The 23,235-nt window shown below is 43.4% G+C and overlaps 1 protein-coding gene across 1 annotated transcript; it reads right to left on the reverse strand.

Moving 5' to 3' along the window:
* Positions 1 to 4,270: 4,270 nt before the first annotated feature.
* LOC124661918 (probable protein phosphatase 2C 59) lies at positions 4,271 to 5,960 on the reverse strand. Its single transcript, XM_047199807.1, has 7 exons — positions 5,914 to 5,960; positions 5,545 to 5,672; positions 5,263 to 5,361; positions 4,996 to 5,154; positions 4,725 to 4,903; positions 4,519 to 4,593; positions 4,271 to 4,444 (listed from the first exon to the last, which is right to left on the reverse strand). Exons 1-7 carry the CDS (start codon positions 5,958 to 5,960, stop codon positions 4,271 to 4,273), a joined length of 861 nt encoding a protein of 286 aa, XP_047055763.1.
* Between the last annotated feature and the right edge of the window lie 17,275 nt (positions 5,961 to 23,235).

The raw sequence follows: 23,235 nt of genomic DNA on the forward strand, positions 1-23,235 counted from the left end.
TATTGTGATATTTTGTTGACAAGTAAGCTTATTATGCCTTGATATTAGTTATCTACCAGAATCATGCTGAGCATAGTATCACCTCAGTCATCAAGAAAGAGATTGCATATCTATTTTCAAGCTGACTTCAATATACCTACATGACCTGCTGTGCAACTTTCATTGTTTTGTACTGCAGACAAATGAATTATATAAGGATTAGCCTATCATCTTTTCTTCAAGTGTGTCATTTTGGCTGGTGCTCTTCTTGGGTTTGTAACTTTTTTTTGTCCCTGTAGTGTATTTGTAGACTGTTTCATTTTCTTCGTGTCAAATTTGTTTCTACCTTTTTGAAAACTGTGTATTTTGCACCAGCAGAGAATTTCTCTTCGATGAATTATTATTTATATAGATGCAAATGTAGCAACAAAGCACACGCAACTTGTATGATTAGATTTGATCCTGTTGATAGTGTGTGCTATATATAAACATCTTTTCTTATATATTTTTGTGATTTATCCACTTTTTATAGCGTTCTATCCTTGATTGGTGCAATAATTAGTTCTTTTGAGTTCCTTTGTACAAATGGACTCTATTTAGGATGACCAAATCTTGATGTTTATTGCTTGTGGGGGCAGGAAAATTGTTTTTTTTTTGACAATCAATACCACATATATTCATAACAACAAATAGTATATGGTAGAGATACATGAACTGACTCCAACGATTACAAAATAAAGTCTAAAAGATAGTAACAAATCTTCGAGGTCTTCAATTTCTTTCTTCTTCCAGAACACAATCTTGTACTCTTCTGAATGCAGCTAAAGATAGATAACGAACCATAGACCTGTAGATACCGACGAAAGTTCTCCCATGATTTTTTGAGCCGCAATGTCAAGGCTGCGTGCACGCACGCAACCATTAAAACAGTCATACATCATCGGCACAGTACCAACACCAGTATACCAGGGAATAATAACCAACTAGCTTTGTCGTCATCGATGGAGAGCCGAGAGTATGAATCACCATTGTCGAGGACGTAGCAGTCGGGACAAAAACTGCGAGGAGTAATCCTCCTCGCGGCAACAACGACAAAAGATCCAAAATCGATCTGGCGAAGCAAGATCCGAAGACCCATACTTAGAAAATTGTGATTGTTCAACACCACCATTGACGCCGGGAAGAAGATCTCGTCGCCGAACGAAAGGCCGAAGATCACTTATTGCAGACGATGCCATCTCCATTGAGGGGAAACCAACAAGAAGAGGACTACCAAAATCCTAACATAATCTAATGAAAACAACCCTTTTATTCGAAACTCCACGCATAGATCGGGTTCCCCACTCCTCCTGACGCCGGCGAAGCTGACCAGAGGAGGGGGAACCAATCTATGGAGGAGGATGAACTGGAGGCGGCTAGGGTTAAGGTGGCGGCTGGGAGGAGAGACCACGGGCAGGAAAATTGTTTGAGAGGTGCCTATGAAAGAAGACAACTCACAAATGGCCAAAAGTAGCCCAAAAGTGGAAGAAGTGACAACGAGAAATCCGTTTCATTGATTATGCCTCAATTTATTGAATAATTGTCTACGATAAAATGATGCATAATTGCATACTACTGAAAAGCAAAAATCTACACACCAAGAGATAAAGCAACTAACGTTTTGCAATTCAAGTCCACTCGATGTGTAGCTTCTTCACTGCATCCATCGATATTCCAACAGAAAACTCATTTTGAATATATGTTACCAAGCAATGTCGTAGGAATCCTTCTCCAATTTATTTCGAAGCCTCGTTTTCACAACTTTCATTGCAGAAAATGCACGTTCAGTGGTTGCATCCGGTAATGTAAGAACAAGGTGAATCAATTTTTTTATTAAAAGTGAGTTAGTGCTTTTAGCAGTTTAAATCAAATAGTATAGCAGCAAAGAACAACATGTACCTGCCAATCAAGTGATACTCATCATTTTTTTCCGGTTGTTGCAAGTTGTTGACAAAGTTTTGACATAATTGCCAAATTCTGAAACTTTGGGTTTGTAGGGATATCATGATCATAATGTTGTGACTGGATACTAGATTCTCACTTTGTTGTTCTTCAAAATCAGCAAGGTAGAAATTTGAAGCTAGAGAACACACAGTACCAATGTCCAATGAACAGAATGAGTTTTTGGGCAAAAAAAGTGCACATAAGGAGAAGCTTGGTTTGCTTGTTTGATGAACCTGGGATTCAGCTCTTGTGCTTGTTGATCCACACCAACAATGAAAATATCACACTGATAATCATGCTCAACTATACTCTCATCCTCTACGCGGTAATTAATGAAATCCACATATAACTCACCAAATTTTAGTGTTTTAACCACATGTTTCCCACAAAAATAAACCACATCATCATTAAGCTTGATCCAACCATTATTTCTTAGCTTTTTGAATCAACAATTTTGTAGTTTTCACATCATCCATGGCATTCACAATATCTTGAGACTTTGTTTGCAATTTTTTGCATAAAAGATTTGTGATTCCCATAAGTTCTTTCATGATATGTGAATAAATATTAACTCAAAAGAAATCATTTGCATAACAGCACCATTAGCCTTTGCTTGTGTTGCGGGTGAAGTACCTGAACCTTTAGAAGTAGCAATGCTTTTAAGCACCAAAAAAGCAGGCTTGTATAGCTTCAAAAGGCAACCTGAGGTATTAGTAGTGATCCAACTAGTGTCACATGGCTGCTGTAATGTTCCAACTTGATTAGCACCCCTTCCAGTTTCAATGTTGCTATGCTCAATGAGATTCTCCATTTCAGCAACTTGATGAGCATGCAATTCATCATTTCGATTACTAGCAGACACAACCGTGGTGACAACTAGAGCAAGATGATCAAATAAGTTGTAAACATCAGCTACTTCTTTAGCCATGGCAAAAAGAGCTAGCTGCAGCTGTCAGCTGATGAGCAAAACAATAAACATAATAGGCATAAAGACACTCTTCCATAAAGTTGGCTTGTAGTCCATTCCACTCCCCACACATGTTGCTAGCACCATCATAATCTTGTCCACGAATTTTGTTAATATCTAATTCATGTTAAACCAAAACAGAGGAGAGTGCATATTTAAAAGTAGCTGAAGATATATCCAATACATGAACAATATCAAGAAGCCGCTTTTATCAACAAAGCGAATAACCAAAAGCATTTGCCCTCTTTTTGATTCATCTCTTGACTCATCAACAAGAAAGCAAAACTTAGCATCACTTATTTCTTTAGGAATTTTCACTTTACACATTTGAAGCAATGATATGCAATTTTTTTTTTTGTAAATTGTAGGCGAGGTATGCTTAGCATTTTGTGGAGCATTACCCAATACAACAACACCAATTTCCTCATCATAAGCAGCTAGCAGTCACCATTTCAAGAAAATTACCTTGATTTTTTGATTCACTTCCATCATGTCCATGAAAGGAAGAAGCTTGGAATGTTAACCACCACAATACATCAATTGTTACTTTGAGCCACATCCTATTCCTCTTGATGTCTTCTTTTGTTTGCTTCTCCACTAATTGTACCACATGATATGACTTATTATTTAAATTATCATAACATCTGCTATCATAACTATGAGCAGATTTATTGATCCTTGTTACATTCGAAATCGGTAAAGTCTGAGATCTTGCCAATTTGGTTCATTGTCTTATATGTTGTGTTATGCGGCTGCTCTCTCTTGAAGTGTCTCATAGAAGTTCAAATAGACTTTTGAGTGGTCGACTAACAGTGTTGCTACCTCGAAGAAGAAACCCGACTAACAGTGTTTCATTTGACTAACAGCGTTGCTATTCTGAATGTTTTCCATGCCCTTCTATGTTCATAGGGTGCTCAGTTTTGCTAATCTGATTAAATGAACGTTTTCCCTGTTCTTCTGTGTTTCTGTGTTTATAGAGTGTTCAGTTTTGCTGATCTGAATAAACACGATAATTTGCCACTATTCTGCCCCTTTTCCTTGTAAAGAACACTAATCATCGGTTTAGATCCCCGTGTGTTGGAAAGACAGAGGAAGATGAAAATGGTTACAATGCTACGTTGTAGTGGGAAGCTCGCCTAGTAGCACAATGCAAACAGAAAAAGGAGAACACATTTCAGAACACATTCTTACACTGGAATTAAAATCTCGTGGAAACAACACAACAAGTCAAATAAAACATGTATGCAAAGGACTCCATTGATCAGTACACTGCGACTACGACAAACCCTTTGCCCGATCAACATCGAAACAACCAATGTTCAGCAGGACGCTGCATTGTGTTTACGAGGGTCGATCAGTGGAGGCGGTGGTGGTGGTCGGGCTAGGCTGCTGGTCCAGGAAACGGACGACGACGCAGGTGATGTTGTCGGCGCTGCCCCTCTGCGTAGCCTCCACGAGGAGCTTCTTGGCAGCCTCCTGCGAGTCAACAATCGGCTTCACCATGGCAACAGCTTCCTGGAACAGAGAGCAGCTTCAGAATAACGCATTTGGTAGTGAAGTAGAGAAGTGAATGATAGTGTTGTGGTTACCTCGTTGGTGACGACGTCCCACAGCCCATCGCTGGCGAGGATGAGGAACTCCAGAGAGCTGTCGACCACCTCCTCCTGTTTGCAGGCACAGAGTAGATGGTGTCAAATCGCATATATTATGTAACACAATGCTGCAGGGTTGAAGATTGCAGCCACTGAAGCAACTAGTTTTCAGAATACATTAATTATCTATGTTAATTACAGACCTTGATCTCTGGATCGGCAACCACGTACTGCTTCAAGAGTTTGTCACCAAATGCACGAGAAACGGCAAGGACGCCGCCTACACGCCATGTTCCTGCCCACATGACGAAACCTCCAGCATCCTCTATCCTCTGCCTCTCATCTGTCTGATCAGGCTTATGGTCCCTTGACACCGCTATAGCTGCATCATTCAGAAGAACGCGGGTCATTACCTACCTACTAAATCGGAACATTCCAAATCGTTATGTGTCAGGTTGATTATTCTGAGCTTACCATCACCACCTCTACAGATGACCGCCCTAGAATCCCCAACATTCGCCACCACGAGGCGATCCCCTACAAGGATCGCGGTGGAAGCCGTCGACCCCGCGTCCCGATTGTGGGTGGTATCGGCTTTCAGGAGTTCCGAATCCGTGCGGGTGAAAGTTTCAGCTGCAAGAGAATTTTCGGCGATTAAACCTCAATGTTCAGTTAAGCACTACTATGTTCTACAATGTGATTTGTTCAGTGTTATATTTTGTTCAGGAAGATGTATAATACCAATAGCAGACTTGGTGTCGGTGAAGAACTTCGGGTGCTTGATTAAGTTGCTGAACAGGTTTTGCTTGACAAACTCTGCTGCCCGAGCTCCACCATGACCTGCAGAGATGAAACACTCCTAGCGATTAGCAAACGCTACTGCGGTCATTAGCAAAGTTCGGACTTCAAAAACGGAACAGTCCTAGCAATTAGCAGACTTGATCTCTGTCTGTCTGAAGTCTGAATCTACAACAATTGTTACTGTATGGTGACTACTTTCTTCGAGTCCAGAAACCAACTTACCATCGAAGACACCGAACAATCCAACGGTCTCACCATCGACACCATCAATTCTGGTCTCATGGAAGTCCTCCATGGACGATCTCTTCCCGAGACAGCTAGCATACCCGTAGCTGAATTTGCCATTTTCACTGCCATGATAAACAACATATACATACATGTGTGAGCAACATTTGCCAGGAACTCGGCCGTGGAGACGTCATTGAAGACAAGCATGCAAGACTGTCTTTCCTAGCAAGATGATGATGCATGAAAAGTAAACATGGCACGCGGCACGCCGGAGGCGGCGAAGGCGATGCCCGGTGCAACAAGTATACTCATCAAAGCGAACGCACGAAAGCAAGGCAGAATTGTGAGGTGAACACATGGTACCTGAACCCGCCGCCACTGACAGGCCTGCCATCACCGGAAGGCGCCATCGGTCGAGGACAACGGCCGGATTCCTCTTCACCGTACGTCCCGCCACCAACAGAGAAGCCGGTAATGGCAGCTAGCGACGAGGGCAAAAGAAGAACCAATCGCCCTGGGAGCCTTTCTGTGATCTAAATAAGGATTTAGACAGGGTGGAGGCAGAAACGATGAGCTCGTGCGCGTTACGGATGGTCGGTGCCGAGGCTGTTCCGCGCTTCTCGTGTAAATAAGGAGGACGACGGCAGCTGGACAGATGAAAGAGAAATGCAGAGCTCGTGGGTCTAAACATGGAGGCGTGGCGGGAGCGATGCGGTGGCGGGGAGAGGAATTCGCGGGCCACGATGGGCGGTGGCGTGCGGGGTGCGTGGCGGCACGGCAGAGGAGGCGAGGCCGATGCCGTGGACGCGCCGGGATGGCCCCGTAGAGGCGACGGCTTTTCTTGGATCTCTCGCATCCTCATCATCGTCTGCGCCTCCTCGTGTTGGCTTTGGCTTCGTCAGGGATCTGCGTCCCTCCATCAGTCGGCAAGGCTGGGACGGCGTCATGGAAACGAATCGAATCGACATTGTTGGCGGCGCTACGTGGATCAGTTCGCGGACAGGGCGCGTGGCGCTGGGCTCGTATGGGGGAGCGGCGCGTGTGCACCGGCCTGGCTCTACCGGTGCAGTACACGTTGCGGTGCCCATAGTAGTCCTGGCCTGACCGGTTCGTCTATGCGTCGTGTTGGCTTTTCTCTCGGAATCCACACACGAACGTATGCACGCCATGTTTTAGGAACACCTTCGAAAGACTCGGTAAAATACTGGTCTAACGAATCTTTAGTTTGATATAAAATTGTTAAACGCATCTCATTATCGATGAAAACGTTTGCTCCTACTACTAAAAAATATTCTATATTCTATTTAGTTAAGGTAAGACCAATGAAAAGTCATGTGATACCTTTCTAAGAGAGAAAGGTCATTGGAGTCAAGTCTATTACTCGTAGTGGCCACTATGATTTACAATCTTTAGATACGAGCGCGCGACTATCTCATCATCCATCATCCAAGCCCGTAGAGATCCGTATTCCCGTCTGTCATGTGCATTTCTTTTTTTGGAAAATGGCTTCAAAATTAATAACACATCTAACTTATTTCCTTCCTCACTCCTGTGAACCCCGCGAGAGCGCGCCAGATAGCACACACCAGTTGGTGGCCATGCCCCGATCATCGTGAACAACAATGCCTAGTCGAACAACATTGGCGGTGGCACTGGATACTCCTCCCGGCAGCAACCACATGACAATGTTTGGCCCATGTCTTCACGACACTCTGACAACAATCTCGTGGTCGGAGAACACAATCACTTGTGTGCCACACAATGTGGCCATGACAACAAACCCCTCGTCTCCCGGCGTCGGTTCTCGCAACCAGTAGCCACCCCGGCCACCGCGAGGTGTATTGCTACCTCTAGAACTCTTGTGACGTGCAACTCCACAGAATGTGGGGATGAGCGGAAGGAGATCTTTGGCAGTCGATTGCCTGTCCTATATATCTTCGGCAAAGGAAGATGGAGGCGAGGGAATCAACAACGGAGAGCGAGGGACGACAACAAGCAAAAAATAGTTTGGAGGTGAGGATTCTTGGCGTGTCGACACGATTACTTCAACAAGGAGGTAGAGGACGGGAAGTAGGATCTTGATGGCTCGTGAAAATGACCACTTTATCTCCATCCAAACTAGGATATTTCCTTACAGTATGAAGCAAATATCTTGCTAGACCCACTAATAAGTTCTAATCGATGTCAAGGTGTGCAAATCCCTTTCTTTATTTGTTGTATGACAAAAATAGATGTATTTACCAAGATATCAAAGGAAACTGATGAAGAATTATGAGTTGGGGATGTCACCAAGCCAACCAGGGTCCAGAGCTGAGTCGTAGAAGACTTAACGACCACTGGTACGGTCAGGACCGCCCGTACGGCCAGACAGTACCTAGTGACAGTGGGATAGCCTTGTCAAACCCCAGTAGAAATTGTGAAGACATCCAGGCCGTTTGAGGAATACACAGAGAGAAAAACCGCATTTTGTCGCCTTAGTTAGATCAAATCTCTACCAAAGCCTCGTCGACGCCGCCATCAACTTCATCGCATCATCATCATCATCATCATCATCGTTATCATCTCCATCATCTTTCCTCTAGTTGTAATCTTGTTTCATTCGTGATTGGTGGTATTATAAGACTAATCATCATTAATCTATTCAAGATTTATAATACATTATTTATAATTGTTGATCTAATTATGTGTGAGTAGTCCTCTTAGGCTATGGGTTTAGGCCTAGACTTGCAACATTATGTGCATATAATTACTCATGGGGTAATGTGCAATATGAAAGTAGAGATCCATTTCCAGTCTTCGATCTTTTTTATCTCGGTCTTGAAGGTTTGACAAGTATCCGAACCAGAGCGGCCGATAAAGTTACTAAGGTTTGAGTAAAGTTCATTGCATGATTCGATGGCATGCTCAAGTGACGACATTGGGTCGATAGTGTGGTTATCATGTAGGGAGTAATGATGACGCCATCAAATTTAAGGCTATTGTGCGATCTATCTTAATACCAAGACTCCAGATGTTGTGTTGGAACTCAGGGTGGACAATTGATCTGTAAAAACTCTGGCCTACGGAATTAGTGTGCTCATTAGGACGCCTCGCCCATGTTATGATGCATCTTTTCCTTGATATATATATTGTTACGTGTGAGTTTTACTTTATATTCTAAATCTCATCTATGAATTCATAAGTACAGGTGAAACCGCAATCTCAAGCCTATCTCCAACCATTGATACACAAACAACCAAAGAAAACCATTGATCTAGTAAAACAAGAGTTAAGTAAAAACCTAGAAGTCTTGTTCGACTCATGTTCACCAAAAACAATCTTCCCGTGGATTCTATAAACCTAGGTCTCTAGGGAAAAAAAGCTTCAATACTACAAGATCGGTGAAAGTCACCGCTGGTTTCCATATTTCAAGGTAAGCAACACTTTGTACGACTGATTTACACATTTGTGCATCATTTTTGAGTGAATGTTCATGTACATTATTATTGGAGAACTTTGTGCTCTTCATTTTTGTAGAGCACAACACTGTGTTCATGTCGGCACAGTAGGTGACTGCACCGCTCGTGCCATCGCAGAGCCAACACGGGCATCCCTGCCGTGGTGGTTTCCGTGGATGGCGCCGGCCGGTGCAGTGCTTGCCACGGATGACCGGAGTGGCGTCGGCCGGAGTGGTGCTTGTCGTAGATGGCCTCGTGCATCAGCGCCAGCGGGAGCAAGCGCACCATGGCCGCGCTGTCTGCTCGATCAAGATGGCAGCCTCGTGCAATAGCATCAGCGCCATCTCCGTCTGGTACCGTCGTGCTCGCCGATGGAGGTGGCGCCATCGCCGGACCGCCGGCCAGAGGCAGGAGATAATTGAGAGATAAGGAGAGACGAGGAGTGTGCGGTGGGGGAGAGAAGAGGAGTGTGAGAGATAAGTGGGGATGGTGGGGTATGTCCGGAGTTATTAGTCGCGTGTCCATATATGCCCGCGCAACAACTATTTACCTCGCCCACACGTCTCTCTGGCGTAGTATTTTGGCACCGCGTGGGAAGTGACACACTGATACGTCCAAAACGTATCTACTTTCACGAATAATTTGCTGTTGTTTCCCTTTAATTTGCGTGTTTTGAACACAACTAACATAGACTAACGTTGTTTTCAGTAGATTTGCTTTGGTGTCTCGTTTTTAGGCAGAAATCCAACTTTCAGGAAAATTTCTGGAAAATATCGCAAAATCCATATTTCACCAGAAGACTCATGGAGCCAGAATACGAGACAGAGGGGGGGGGGGGGCACGATTGGTCCACACCAGCCCTAGGTGCGGGCCAGGCTTGGCCGCGCCTAGGGGTGGTCTGGCAGCCTCGGCCACCCCCTCGACCTCTCCTTCGCAATATATAAAGTCCCTGACCTGAAAACCGAGGGGGTTTGATGTTTTTCCAGAAAGAGTTCGGCTGCTCCGCCGCCACCAGAAACCCCAATTCGCGACCAGAAACTCCGTTCTGGCACCCTGCCGGGACGGGGATTTGGAGGAGATCATCGCTATCACCATCACTGACGCCTCTCCATCAACCATCCATGATTCCCCATCCATGTGTGAGTAATTCCCCGCTGTTGGCTATAGGGGATGGTAGGGATTGGATGAGATTGGTTATGTAATAGCTATAAAATTGTTATGGGCATAGTGCCTGGTATCTGTTGTTAGTATTTTTGACATTGTTGCAACTTGCTATGCTTAATGCTTGTCACTTTGGGCCCAAGTGCCATGATCTCAGATCTAAACATGTTATTGAATCATGATGATAATTATTGTTTTTGATTATATCTGCAAGTTGTATACATGTCATATAGATGTTTGCTTGCTTTGCTCTATTCATATAACAGTATGACATTGTGGTATCCTCCTCTGAATGCTTCATTCGAATCGACTTGGAACATGCTCAAGCATGCATAAGACTAAACAAAAGTCATTTAAGCATCGATGATTTATCTTGTCTCGGAGTTCTTGTATTACTTTTATGCTTACGTTAATTTTGTCTGTGGCAAGCATGATTATGACAACTACTCTTTTCTTGATTGTCGCTTCATAGTCTATTGCTAGCCTTCACTTGTACTGAGTATGAGCTCTACTTGTGCATCCAACCACTAAAAACCAAAATGCCAATTGAGTCCACCATACATACCTATATATGGTATTTCACTGCTACTCCAAAGTGAATTGCTTGTGTGCTATCTTTAAACCTTCAAAATTACCACATGTTTTGTGTTTTGTTTTAGCTCATGAGGAAGTATTAAGTGCTTTATTGTCCTTTCATGACTTCATACCGCGACTAGCATGCATAATGTGCTGGTCCATAATATTGCAAAAAGAGCAAGGCGCTGGGTGCCCATCCCAAACAAAATATAAAATGAACAAATAAACAAACACTGCTCCGCACATTATGTACTGGAGAGATCCTAAATAATGGTGTGCATTGGAGAACTACATGGGAGCCGCTCTTGAGGTTACTATATGAAGGGATGATAAATCATTTAATGCCAGTCGTTGACATAGACATGCATACCTCTCAAAACATATATTTTCAACACTCCTATTGCATTTGAAATGAAAAGCTCTAGCACATGAGCAATCTTAGCCATCATTCTTAGTGTAATATGCTTGTCCCGGAATAAGATTAATTGTGGCATAACTGTGATGCTTGACTCTTTTGATATTTTTACTTCTAGTCTTCTCTTGAACTTCAGAGGTGCCCCGACATTTATGTTTTGCTCCACAAATAGGGCAAGCGAAATACCACTTTATCATATCATATTATAAACATCGCAATCCTACGGATACTTATGTTTCATGTTGCTTATTATTGTGTTGGTATCTTTTCATGACTTGCATAACTATTGAGTAGCCTTAGTTTCATGCTTATTATTATGAATTTCCTAAGTATTTGATCATGTAATGAGAATATATGCATCATATGAAGAAAATAGGTTCGTGAAAGTTTCTTTTATCGCACTCAGTTGTCACTGAATTGTTTGAGGACAAGCAATAAGCTAAGCTTGGGGGGAGTTGATACGTCCAAAACATATGCACTTTCCCGAACACTTTTGTTGTTCTTTGTCCTATAATTTGTGTGTTTTAAATACAACTAACACAGACTAACGCTGTTTTCAGCAGAATTACTTTGGTGTCTCGTTTTTGTGCAGAAATCCCACTTTCAGGAAAATTTCTGGAAAATATCGCAAAATCCATATTTCACCAGAAGACTCACGGAGCCAGAATACGAGACGGAGGGGGGGCACGAGGGGCCCACACCAGCCCTAGGGGCAGGCCAGGCTTGGTCGCACCTAGGGGTGGTCTGGCCGCATCGACCACCCCCTCGACCTCTCCTTCACACTATATAAAGTCCCTGACCTGAAAACCGAGGGGGCGGGGTTTGACGTTTTTTCAGAAAGAGTTCCGCTGCTCCGCCGTCACCAGAAACCCCAATTCGGGACCAGAAACTCCGTTCTGGCACCCTATCGGGACAGGGATTTGGAGGAGATCATTGCCATCGCCACCACCAACGCCTCTCCATCAACCATCCATGTGTGAGTAATTCCCTACTGTAGGCTGGAGGGGATGGTAGGGATTGGATGAGATTGGTTATGTAATACCTATAAGTGTTATGGGCATAGTGACTAGTATCCGTTGTTAGTATTTTTGACATTGTTGTAACTTGCTATGCTTAATGCTTGTCACTTTGGGCCGAGTGCCATGATCTCATATCTGAACATGTCATTGAATCATGATGATAATTATTGTTTTGGTCATATCTGTAAGTTATATATACATATTATTGTCCGGAACCCGAGGCCCCAAAGTGAAAATAATTGGGATAACCAGAGGGGATGGCTATGATATGAGGATCACGTGTGTTCACGGAGTGTTAATGCTTTGCTCTGGTACTCTATTAAAAGGAGTACCTTAATTACCAGTAGTTTTCCTTGATGTCCCGCTTCAACGGACTGGTAGGACAAAACATGTCGTGCAAGTTTCTCATTGCGAGTATGCACGACTAAATAGGAACACACGCCTATGGTTATATTATACTAGGATGCTTATATCATTATTACTTGCAATGCCCATGTCTTGCTATTACATGGACTCTCTCATTCATGCAGCGCCCATTCATCCATCCATGTGCCTATATTATTTTAATCCTACTGTCTACTGCAATCATCGCTACTGCTATTTTTATTTTATTACTGATATTACTTCACTACTATCACACTTATAAAACAGTTACCACTAATAAACTATTGCGAGCAAGTCTATTTTCAGGTGCAGGTGAATTGACAACTCATCTGTTAAAGCTTATAAATATTATTTGGCTCCCCTTGTGTCGAATCAATAAATTTGGGTTTTACTTCCCTCGAAGACTGTTGCGATCCCCTATACTTGTGAGTCATCACACACACGTCTGATTCAATTGTACTAGTCACGTGTGTCTGGGGTTGCACGCTGTGGATAATTTCTAACCACCAGTATGGCTGGAGTCCACTTAGTGCTCGCGTGTGCAGTTCTTCCCTACGCTGTTAGTGAAGGTATACTAGTCACGTGCCTTTTTTGGCGCCCTGTTAATAATAGCAGTCACGTGCTTAAATTTAGGCCCCTTCCTAGTAACTATTATCCTATAGCCTTTTCCCTACTAGTGCAAATGCCTTAACAATTGTTCATGTTATGTCGGGATTATGTTGGTACCATTGATGGTACCATATCACAGCGAAAGTGCCATGAAGCAACTCTCTTGCTTACAGAGGGAGAAAATGCTACACCAGCTAAAATGTTCTTGCCGTTATGGACTTCGAAATGAAGTTCACATATGTGCTTGATGGGTGGGAAGGATCGGCCTATGATATATGCTACCATTCTGGCTAACACCTTGGAGAGAGATGATGGCCCGAAGGTTCCTGAGGGTAAGTTCTACCTTGATGATGCCGACTATGCTTGTCGCCCTGGTTTTCTCCCACCCTTTAGATCCACAAGGTACCACCTCCATGAGTTGTCTGCAAGTTCTACCGCAAGAATGCCAATGAACTATTCAATCTTAGACACTCTAGCCTCAGGGTCACCGTTGAGAGGGCAATTGCAGCTCTGAAGAACAGATTTAAGATCCTTGACCAAAAGCCTTTCCATACCTTCTCCACCCAAGTTAAGCTAGTGCTAGCTTGTTGCATTCTCCATAACTGGATCTTAGGCTAAGGTATTTATTCTTTCTTCCCGGACGAGAATGAGGTCTAGCACGACGAGGTTGATGTTAGCCATGGTGTTGCTGCTACCGATAACGCAGACTAGAAGAACAAGAGGCATGAGTGGGCGGACACTATGTGGTCTGAGGCTATACCAGGATATGAAGAAGAAGAGAATAATTGCCATCATGTGTGTTGTGACATGAACTACTCCCAGTTATATGTCATGAATTATTTGTGCTCTCTGAACTACCATTCATGATTAGCTATGGCTTAACTTGTTGTGTTGAACTGCCTATTTGAAAGTAGTAAGAACTGAAAGACGTTATAATAGATGAGCTCATCCGAGGGGACGGATCCTCTCCTCGATGACCATGCCAGGTCTAGCCAATGGCTTCTGCAGAATGTGCATCCGGGGGCGTAACAAGTTCTGATCGCTGCCCAATAGCGGACTCCGTTCCGGCGCCCACCAACATAGTTTCCGCTGGAGGCTGTTGCTATGCCCTTGACAGCCCTAGAGAGTGTGAAAGCGTGAGCACCTCCTTTGCCTCTGGCTGCATTTTCAACGATAGATGCATCTTAGGAAGTTGGCCCCTCCCGTCAAGCGGCGTAGATGAACGTAAATTCTAAAACAAGCCTAGGTCGATGCCTGCAGCTGCAAGCCCACTTTGGTTGGCATGCTGATGACTACGGTCAGCCATATAGTCCCTTTCTTCAAGTTGGGGAAAGCTTCTATAGCAACACAACCCGCACCGCAGATTCCCTTCGTCGGGGTATACTCTATTCTATGGGCGTGGCTGAAACAGGGATGACTCTTTTCCCGGTGACTGCTATTCCCTCGTACTTTGATATTTCCAATTTCCCTATCATCGCTTTCCCTATTTTTGTGCACAAACACCTATTATTATGTACCAAAACTCCAAAATATATGGTATTGTCAATTTGTATCTGAATGGAACCGTGTAGCTTGATGGTCATTCGGTTGTGGGTGGTATAGTATATATATTACATTTGCACACCGAAAGTTGTTGCACTATTTATTGTAGAATTAATTGCACTGATATTTTTAAATGATAATCTATCTAGGATTGTGCAGTCAATTATAAGCTACCTAAATAAATTTATAACTAGAAAAATGTGGCTGAGTTTGATTGCTCTGGCGAAACGAGAAGATGAATGGCACATTCTCCAAATGAAGCGAAAGTTAGGGCGCGTTTGGTTACATGGGCTGGATTTTTGCATCTTGTTCTAGACGGGGTACAGTGCTGATTTGACCTGTTGTTTACTCGCTTGGGCCGAAGTTTTTGGCCCAACAGAAACGTGAGGTCTAGTTTGCTTGGTTTCATACGAGCCCAGCTTTAGCCTCACCACCTATCCACATGGTGACCTTACCTCTCACATTCTCACTTATCACAAAGCCTCACGTCGTTGTCACGAAGCTGGGCACCACGTTGGTGCGTGAAAATACCACCATGCCACACTTGCCGATGGTGGCCAAGGCGGATTTACGCTACCTAGGCGCAAGACTGGGCTGAATATGATAGGTCGAAGCTTTCGACAAGAACGTCGGGCTACACCTACATGGTTATCGCCATGGATTACTGCCTATCACATATCATAACATCACCACCATGGCACTGCCGGTCACACCCGTCAAAGGCATCGCCATGTCGCCGAACACAAAGACAAACACCACCATGACACCGCCGTTCACGCCCGTCAGACGCATTACCTTGTCGCCGATGACGTCGCTGAACACAACCATGACACCATTGGTCATGCCGGTCACACACATCACTATGTCACCGAACACGAAGACGAACACCACCATGAGACCGCCGTTCACGTCCGTCATAGGCATCACCATGTCACTGACAACGAATCTGAATATCACCATGACATCGCCGGTCATGCCAGTCACAAGCATCAAAACATCGCCAACCATGAAGATGAACATCACCATGCCATCACCACCATGGATTATCACCTCTCACTTCTCACCTATCATCACCACGTCGCCGTTCACGAAGATGGCAAGCGAAAAGTTGAGCAAGAGTATTTCAAACTATACTCACACATATGTACAAATTATTCTAGACTAGCAAGTCATTTATCTATCCGTGTATATACGCCGAAATAAAAATCTGTCAACATGAAAGCCATGCGGAATGGTGAGGTGAACCTACTCCTCAAAGGAAATTTGAAACGGTCGAGCGTGTGCGATGAATTTGGCAAAATTTGCTTAAAACTTCATACATGAAATTGACGATTTACGACCGACTGATACGTCCAAAACGTATCTACTTTCCCGAACACATTTGCTATTGTTTTGCCTCTAATTTGTGTATTTTGGATGCAACTAACACGGACTAACGCTGTTTTCAGCAGAATTGCTCTGGTGTCTCGTTTTTGTGCAGAAATCCAACTTTCAGGAAAATCCTCGGAATTTATGCGAAAGACCCTATTTTCCCAGAATATTGACGGAGCCAGAAGGGCAATGATGTCTACGGGAGCTTCTATTCTTGTAGACAGTGTTGGGCCTCCAAGAGCAGAGGTTTGTAGAACAGCAGCAAGTTTCCCTTAAGTGGATACCCAAGGTTTATCGAACTCAGGGAGGAAGAGGTCAAAGATATCCCTCTCATACAACCCTGCAACCACAAAGCAAGAAGTCTCTTGTGTCCCCAACACACCAAATAGGTGCACTAGTTCGGCGAAGAGATAGTGAAATACGGGTGGTATGAATAAGTATGAGCAGTAGCAACGGTGCCGGAAAAGTGCTTGGCGCGTAGTTGATGGTGGTGGTATTGCAGCAGTAGTAACACGAGTAAAACGAGTAAACAAGCGAGTAGTAACTCAGCAGTATTTAGGAACAAGGCCTAGGGATTACACTTTCACTAGTGGACACTCTCAACATTGATCACAAAACAGAATAGATAAATGCATACTCTACACTTTTGTTGGATGATGAACACATTGCGTAGGATTACACGAACCCTCAATGCCGGAGTTAACAAGCTCCACAATAATGCTCATGTTTAAATAACCTTTAGTGTAAGATAGATCAACGAGACTAAACCAAGTACTAGCATAGCATGCACACTGTCACCTTCATGCATATGTAGGAGGAATAGATCACATCAATATTATCATAGCAATAGTTAACTTCGCAATCTACAAGAGATCATGATCATAGCATAAACCAAGTTCTAACACGGTGCACGCACTGTCACCTTTGCACACATGCAGGAGGAATAAACTACTTTAATAACAAATCACTAGAGTAGCACATAGATAAATTGTGATACAAACATGCTGCAATCATAAAGAGATATAAATAAGCACCTCACTATGCCATTCAATGAGTAAGTATTCTGTGAAATATGGCCTAAGAGACCCACACGGTGCACACACTGTCACCTTTACACACGTGGGACTAGGAGTCTCCGGAGATCACATAGGTAAAACTCACTTGACTAGCACAATGACATCTAGATTACAAGCATCATCATATGAATCTCAATCATGTAAGGCAGCTCATGAGATTATTGTATTGAAACACATAGGAGAGAGATGAACCACATAGCTACCGGTACAGCCCCAAGCCTCGATGGAGAACTACTCCCTCCTCATGGGAGCAGCAGCGGTGATGAAGATGGCGGTGGAGATGGCAGCGGTGTCGATGGAGAAGCCTTCCGGGGGCACTTCCCCGCTCCGGCAGGGTGCCGGAACAGAGACTCCTGTCCCCCAGATCTTGGCTTCGCGATGGCGGCGGCTCTGGAAGGTTTTCGTGGTTTTCGTCAATCGTCTCGGGGTTTTCTGATCCAGGGGCTTTATATAGGCGGAGAGGCGGCGTCAGAGGGTCGAAGGGCTGGCCAAACCCTAGGGGGGCGCGGGCCCCCCCTAGGCCGCGCCAGGGTATGGTGTGGTGGGCCTGTGCCCCCCTCTGGTCCCTCTCGTGTGTTCTGGATGCTTCCGGGGATTCTAAGATCTTTGGCGTTGATTTCGTCCGATTCCGAGAATATTTCGTTACTAGGATTTCTGAAACCAAAAACAGCGAGAAAACGAGAACCGGCACTTCGGCATCTTGTTAATAGGTTAGTTCCGGAAAATGCACGAATATGACATAAAGTGTGCATATAACATGTAGATAACATCAATAATGTGGCATGGAACACAAGAAATTATCGATACGTTGGAGACGTATCGGCATCCCCAAGCTTAGTTCTGCTCGTCCCGAGCGGGTAAAACGATAACAAAGATAATTTACGGAGTGACATGCCATCATAAACTTGATCATACTATTTGTAAAGCATATGTAGTGAATGCAGCGATCAAAACAATGGTAATGACATGAGTAAACAAGCTGAATCATATAGCAAAGACTTTTCATGAATAGCACTTCAAGACAAGCATCAATAAGTCTTGCATAAGAGTTAACTCATAAAGCAATAATTCAAAGTAAAAGCATTGAAGCAACACAAAAGAAGATTAAGTTTCAGCGGTTGCTTTCAACTTGTAACATGTATATCTCATGGATAATTGTCAATGCAAAGCAATATAACAAATGCAATATGCAAATATGTAAGAATCAATGCACAGTTCACACAAGTGTTTGCTTCTTGAGGTGGAGAGAAATAGGTGAGCTGACTCAACAATAAAAGTAAAAGAATGGTCCTTCAAAGAGGAAAGCATCGATTGCTATATTTGTGCTAGAGCTTTTATTTTGAAAACATAAAGAGAGCATAAAAATAAAGTTTTGAGAGGTGTATGTTGTTGTCAACGAATGGTAGCGGGTACTCTAACCCCCTTGCCAGACAAACCTTCAAAGAGCGGCTCCCATTTTATTTTGTTTTTGGATGGCACTCCTTCCAACCTTTCTTTCACAAACCATGGCTAACCGAATCCTCGGGTGCCTGCCAACAATCTCATACCATGAAGGAGTGCCTTTTTATTTTAGTTTTATTATGATGACACTCCTCCCAACCTTTGCTTACACAAGCCATGGCTAACTGAATCCTTCGGGTGCCGTCCAACAATCACATACCATGGAGGAGTGTCTATTTTTGTTAATTAATTTGGGACTGGGAATCCCATTGCCAGCTCTTTTTGCAAAATTATTGGATAAGCGGATGAAGCCACTAGTCCATTGGTGAAAGTCGCCCAACAAGATTGAAAGATAAACACCACATACTTCCTCATGAGCTATAAAACATTGACACAAATAAGAGGTAATAAATTTTGAATTGTTTAAAGGTAGCACTCAAGCAATTTACTTTGGAATGGCGGAGAAATACCATGTAGCAGGTAGGTATGGTGGACACAAATGGCATAGTGTTGGCTCAAGTATTTGGATGCATGAGAAGTATTCCCTCTCGATACAAGGTTTAGGCTAGCAAGGTTGTTTGAGGCAAACACAAGGATGAACTAGTACAGCAAAACTCACATAAAAGACATATTACAAGTATTATAAGACTATACATCGTCTTCCTTGTTGTTCAAACACCTTACTAGAAATTATCTAGACCTTAGAGAGACCAATTATGCAAACCAAATTTTAGCATGCTCTATGTGTTCTTCACTAATAGGTGCAAAGTATATGATGCAAGAGCTTAAACATGAGCACAACAATTTCCAAGTATCACATTACCCAAAACATTTATAGCAATTACTACATGTATCATTTTCCAATTCCAACCATATAACAATTTAACGAAGAGGAAACTTCGCCATGAATATTATGAGCTAAGAACACATGTGTTCATATGAACCAGCGGAGCGTGTCTCTCTCCCACACAAGCATGATGTAATCCAATTTATTCAAACAAAAACAAAAACAAAAGCAAACAAACGAGACGCTCCAAGAAAAAGCACATAAGATGTGATGGAATAAAAATATAGTTTCGGGGGAGGAACCCGATAATGTTGTCGATGAAGAAGGGGATGCCTTGGGCATCCCCAAGCTTAGACAGCTTGAGTCTTCTTGATATATGCAGGGGTGAACCACCGGGTGCATCCCCAAGCTTAGAGCTTTCACTCTCCTTGATCATAGTATATCATCCTCCTCTCTTGACCCTTGAAAACTTCCTCCACACCAAACTCGAAACAACTCATTAGAGGGTTAGTGCACAATATAAATTGACATATTCAGAGGTGACACAATCATTCTTAACACTTCTGGACATTGCATAATGCTACTGGACATTAATGGATCAAAGAAATTCATCCAACATAGCAAAAGAGGCAATGCGAAATAAAAGGCAGAATCTGTCAAAACAGAACAGTTCGTATTGACGAATTTTAAAATGGCACCAGACTTGCTCAAATGAAAATGCTCAAATTGAATGAAAGTTGCGCACATATCTGAGGATCATGCTCGTAAATTGGCATAATTTTCTGAGCTTCCTGCAGGGCAGTGGGCTCAGATTCGTGACAGCAAAGAAATCTGGAACTGCGCAGTAATCCAAATCTAGTACTTACTTTTCTATCAACGGCTTAACTTGGCACAACAAAACTCAAAACTAAGATAAGGAGAGGTTGCTACAGTAGTAAACAACTTCCAAGACACAAATATAAAACAAAGTACTGTAGCAAAATAACACATGGGTTATCTCCCAAGAAGTTCTTTCTTTTTAGCCATTAAGATGGGCTCAGCAGTTTTAATGATGCACTCGGAAGAAATAGTATGTGAAGCAAAAGAGAGCATCAAGAGGCAAATTCAAAACATATTTAAGTCTAACATGCTTCCTATGCATAGGAATCTTGTAAATAAACAAGTTCATGAAGAGCAAAGTAACAAGCATAGGAAGATAAAATAAGTGTAGCTTCAAAAATTTCAGCACATAGAGAGGCATTTTAGTAACATGAAAATTTCTACAACCATATTTTCCTCTCTCATAATAACTTTCAGTAGCAACATGAGCAAACTCAACAATATAACTATCACATAAAGCATTCTTATCATGAGTCTCATGCATAAAATTATTACTCTCCACATAAGCATAATCAATTTTATTAGTTGTAGTGGGAGCAAATTCAACAAAGTAGCTATCATTATTATTCTCATCAAGTGTAGGAGGCATAGTATAATCACAACAAAATTTACTCTCAGCGGTAAGTGGCATCAAAAGACCACTATCATTATAATCATCAGAAATAGGAGGCAAAGTATCATCAAAGAAAATTTTCTCCTCAATGCTTGGGGGACTAAAAATATCATGCAAACCAGCTTCCCCAAGCTTAGAACTTTCTATATCATTGTCAACAATGGTGTTCAAAGCGTTCATACTAATATTACTACCAGCATGCAAAGAAGATTTCATAGGTTTTTTAATTTTCGCATCAAACAATCCATGTTTTAAATCAGGAAATAGAATAAGAAGCTCATTGTTGTCCATTATGCCAAACTAGTGTAAACAAGAAACAACAAGATGCAATTGCAGGATCTAAAGGAAATAGCTTTGAGCACACACACAACGGCGCCGGAAAAATACTTTACACGAGACCGTAGTATGAGAGCCTTTTTACCTTTCCTCCCCGGCAACGGCGCCGGAAAAATAGCTTGATGTCTACGGGAGCTTCTATTCTTGTAGACGGTGTTGGGCCTCCAAGAGCGAGAGGTTTGTAGAACAGCGACAAGTTTCCCTTAAGTGGATACCCAAGGTTTATCGAACTCGGGGAGGAAGAGGTCAAAGATATCCCTCTCATACAACCACTGCAACCACAAAGCAAGAAGTCTCTTGTGTCCCCAACACACCAAATAGGTGCACTAGTTCGGCGAAGAGATAGTGAAATACAGGTGGTATGAATAAGTATGAGCGGTAGCAACGGTGCCGAGAAAAGTGCTTGGCGCGTAGTTGATGGTGGTGGTATTGCGAGCAGTAGTAACACAGTAAAACGGTAAACAAGCAGTAGTAACTCAGCAGTATTTAGGAACAAGGCCTAGGGATTACACTTTCACTAGTGGACACTCTCAACATTGATCACAAAACAGAATAGATAAATGCATACTCTACACTTTTGTTGGATGATGAACACATTGCGTAGGATTACACGAACCCTCAATGCCGGAGTTAACAAGCTCCACAATAATGCTCATGTTTAAATAACCTTTAGTGTAAGATAGATCAACGAGACTAAACCAAGTACTAGCATAGCATGCACACTTGTCACCTTCATGCATATGTAGGAGGAATAGATCACATCAATATTATCATAGCAATAGTTAACTTCGCAATCTACAAGAGATCATGATCATAGCATAAACCAAGTTCTAACACGGTGCACGCATCTGTCACCTTTGCACACATGCGGGAGGAATAAACTACTTTAATAACAAATCACTAGAGTAGCACATAGATAAATTGTGATACAAACATGCTGCAATCATAAAGAGATATAAATAAGCACCTCACTATGCCATTCAATGAGTAAGTATTACAGTGAAATATGGCCTAAGAGACCCACACGGTGCACACACTTGTCACCTTTACACACGTGGGACTAGGAGTCTCCGGAGATCACATAGGTAAAACTCACTTGACTAGCACAATGACATCTAGATTACAAGCATCATCATATGAATCTCAATCATGTAAGGCAGCTCATGAGATTATTGTATTGAAACACATAGGAGAGAGATGAACCACATAGCTACCGGTACAGCCCCGAGCCTCGATGGAGAACTACTCCCTCCTCATGGGAGCGGCGGCGGTGATGAAGATGGCGGTGGAGATGGCAGCGGTGTCGATGGAGAAGCCTTCAGGGGCACTTCCCCGCTCCGGCGGGGTGCCGGAACAGAGACTCCTGTCCCCCGGATCTTGGCTTCGCGATGGCGGCGGCTGCGGAAGGTTTTCGTGGTTTTCGTCAATCGTCTCGGGGTTTTCGATCCTGGGGCTTTATATAGGCGGAGAGGCGGCGTCAGAGGGTCGAAGGGCTGGCCAAACCCTAGGGGGGCGCGGGCCCCCCCTAGGCCGCGCCAGGGTATGGTGTGGTGGGCCTGTGCCCCCCTCTGGTCCCTCTCGTGTGTTCTGGATGCTTCCGGGGATTCTAAGATCTTTGGCGTTGATTTCGTCCGATTCAGAGAATATTTCGTTACTAGGATTTCGAAACCAAAAACAGCGAAAACGAGGAGCGGCACTCGGCATCTTGTTAATAGGTTAGTTCCGAGAAAATGCACGAATATGACATAAAGTGTGCATATAACATGTAGATAACATCAATAATGTGGCATGGAACACAAGAAATTATCGATACGTTGGAGACGTATCGAGGCAAGCCGGTGGGGGCCGAGGGCCCACACACTAGGCCGGCGCGGCCCGGGGGGGGCGCGCCGCCCTGTTGTGTGGGCGCCTCGGCTGGCCCCCGACGCCCTCCTTCGGACTACTTAATGCCTTCGATCTAAAAGCGCACGGGGGTTAGTCGAAATCGCCAGAAACCATCCAGTACGCCGCCACCGTCGCGAAACTCCGTCTCGGGACCCG

The sequence above is a fragment of the Lolium rigidum genome, chromosome 1, assembly GCF_022539505.1.
Source record: "Lolium rigidum isolate FL_2022 chromosome 1, APGP_CSIRO_Lrig_0.1, whole genome shotgun sequence".
Lineage (NCBI taxonomy): Eukaryota > Viridiplantae > Streptophyta > Magnoliopsida > Poales > Poaceae > Lolium > Lolium rigidum.

Excerpts from the sequence above, each read along its gene's own strand:
- LOC124661918 (XM_047199807.1), bottom strand. The coding sequence starts at position 5,960 with ATGGCGCCTTCCGGTGATGGCAGGCCTGTCAGTGGCGGCGGGTTCAG. Across the intron at positions 5,362-5,544 it reads ATTGTTCGGTGTCTTCGATG|GTCATGGTGGAGCTCGGGCA; the intron begins GTAAGTTGGTTT and ends TCATCTCTGCAG. Across the intron at positions 4,594-4,724 it reads TTGCCGATCCAGAGATCAAG|GAGGAGGTGGTCGACAGCTC; the intron begins GTCTGTAATTAA and ends GCCTGCAAACAG.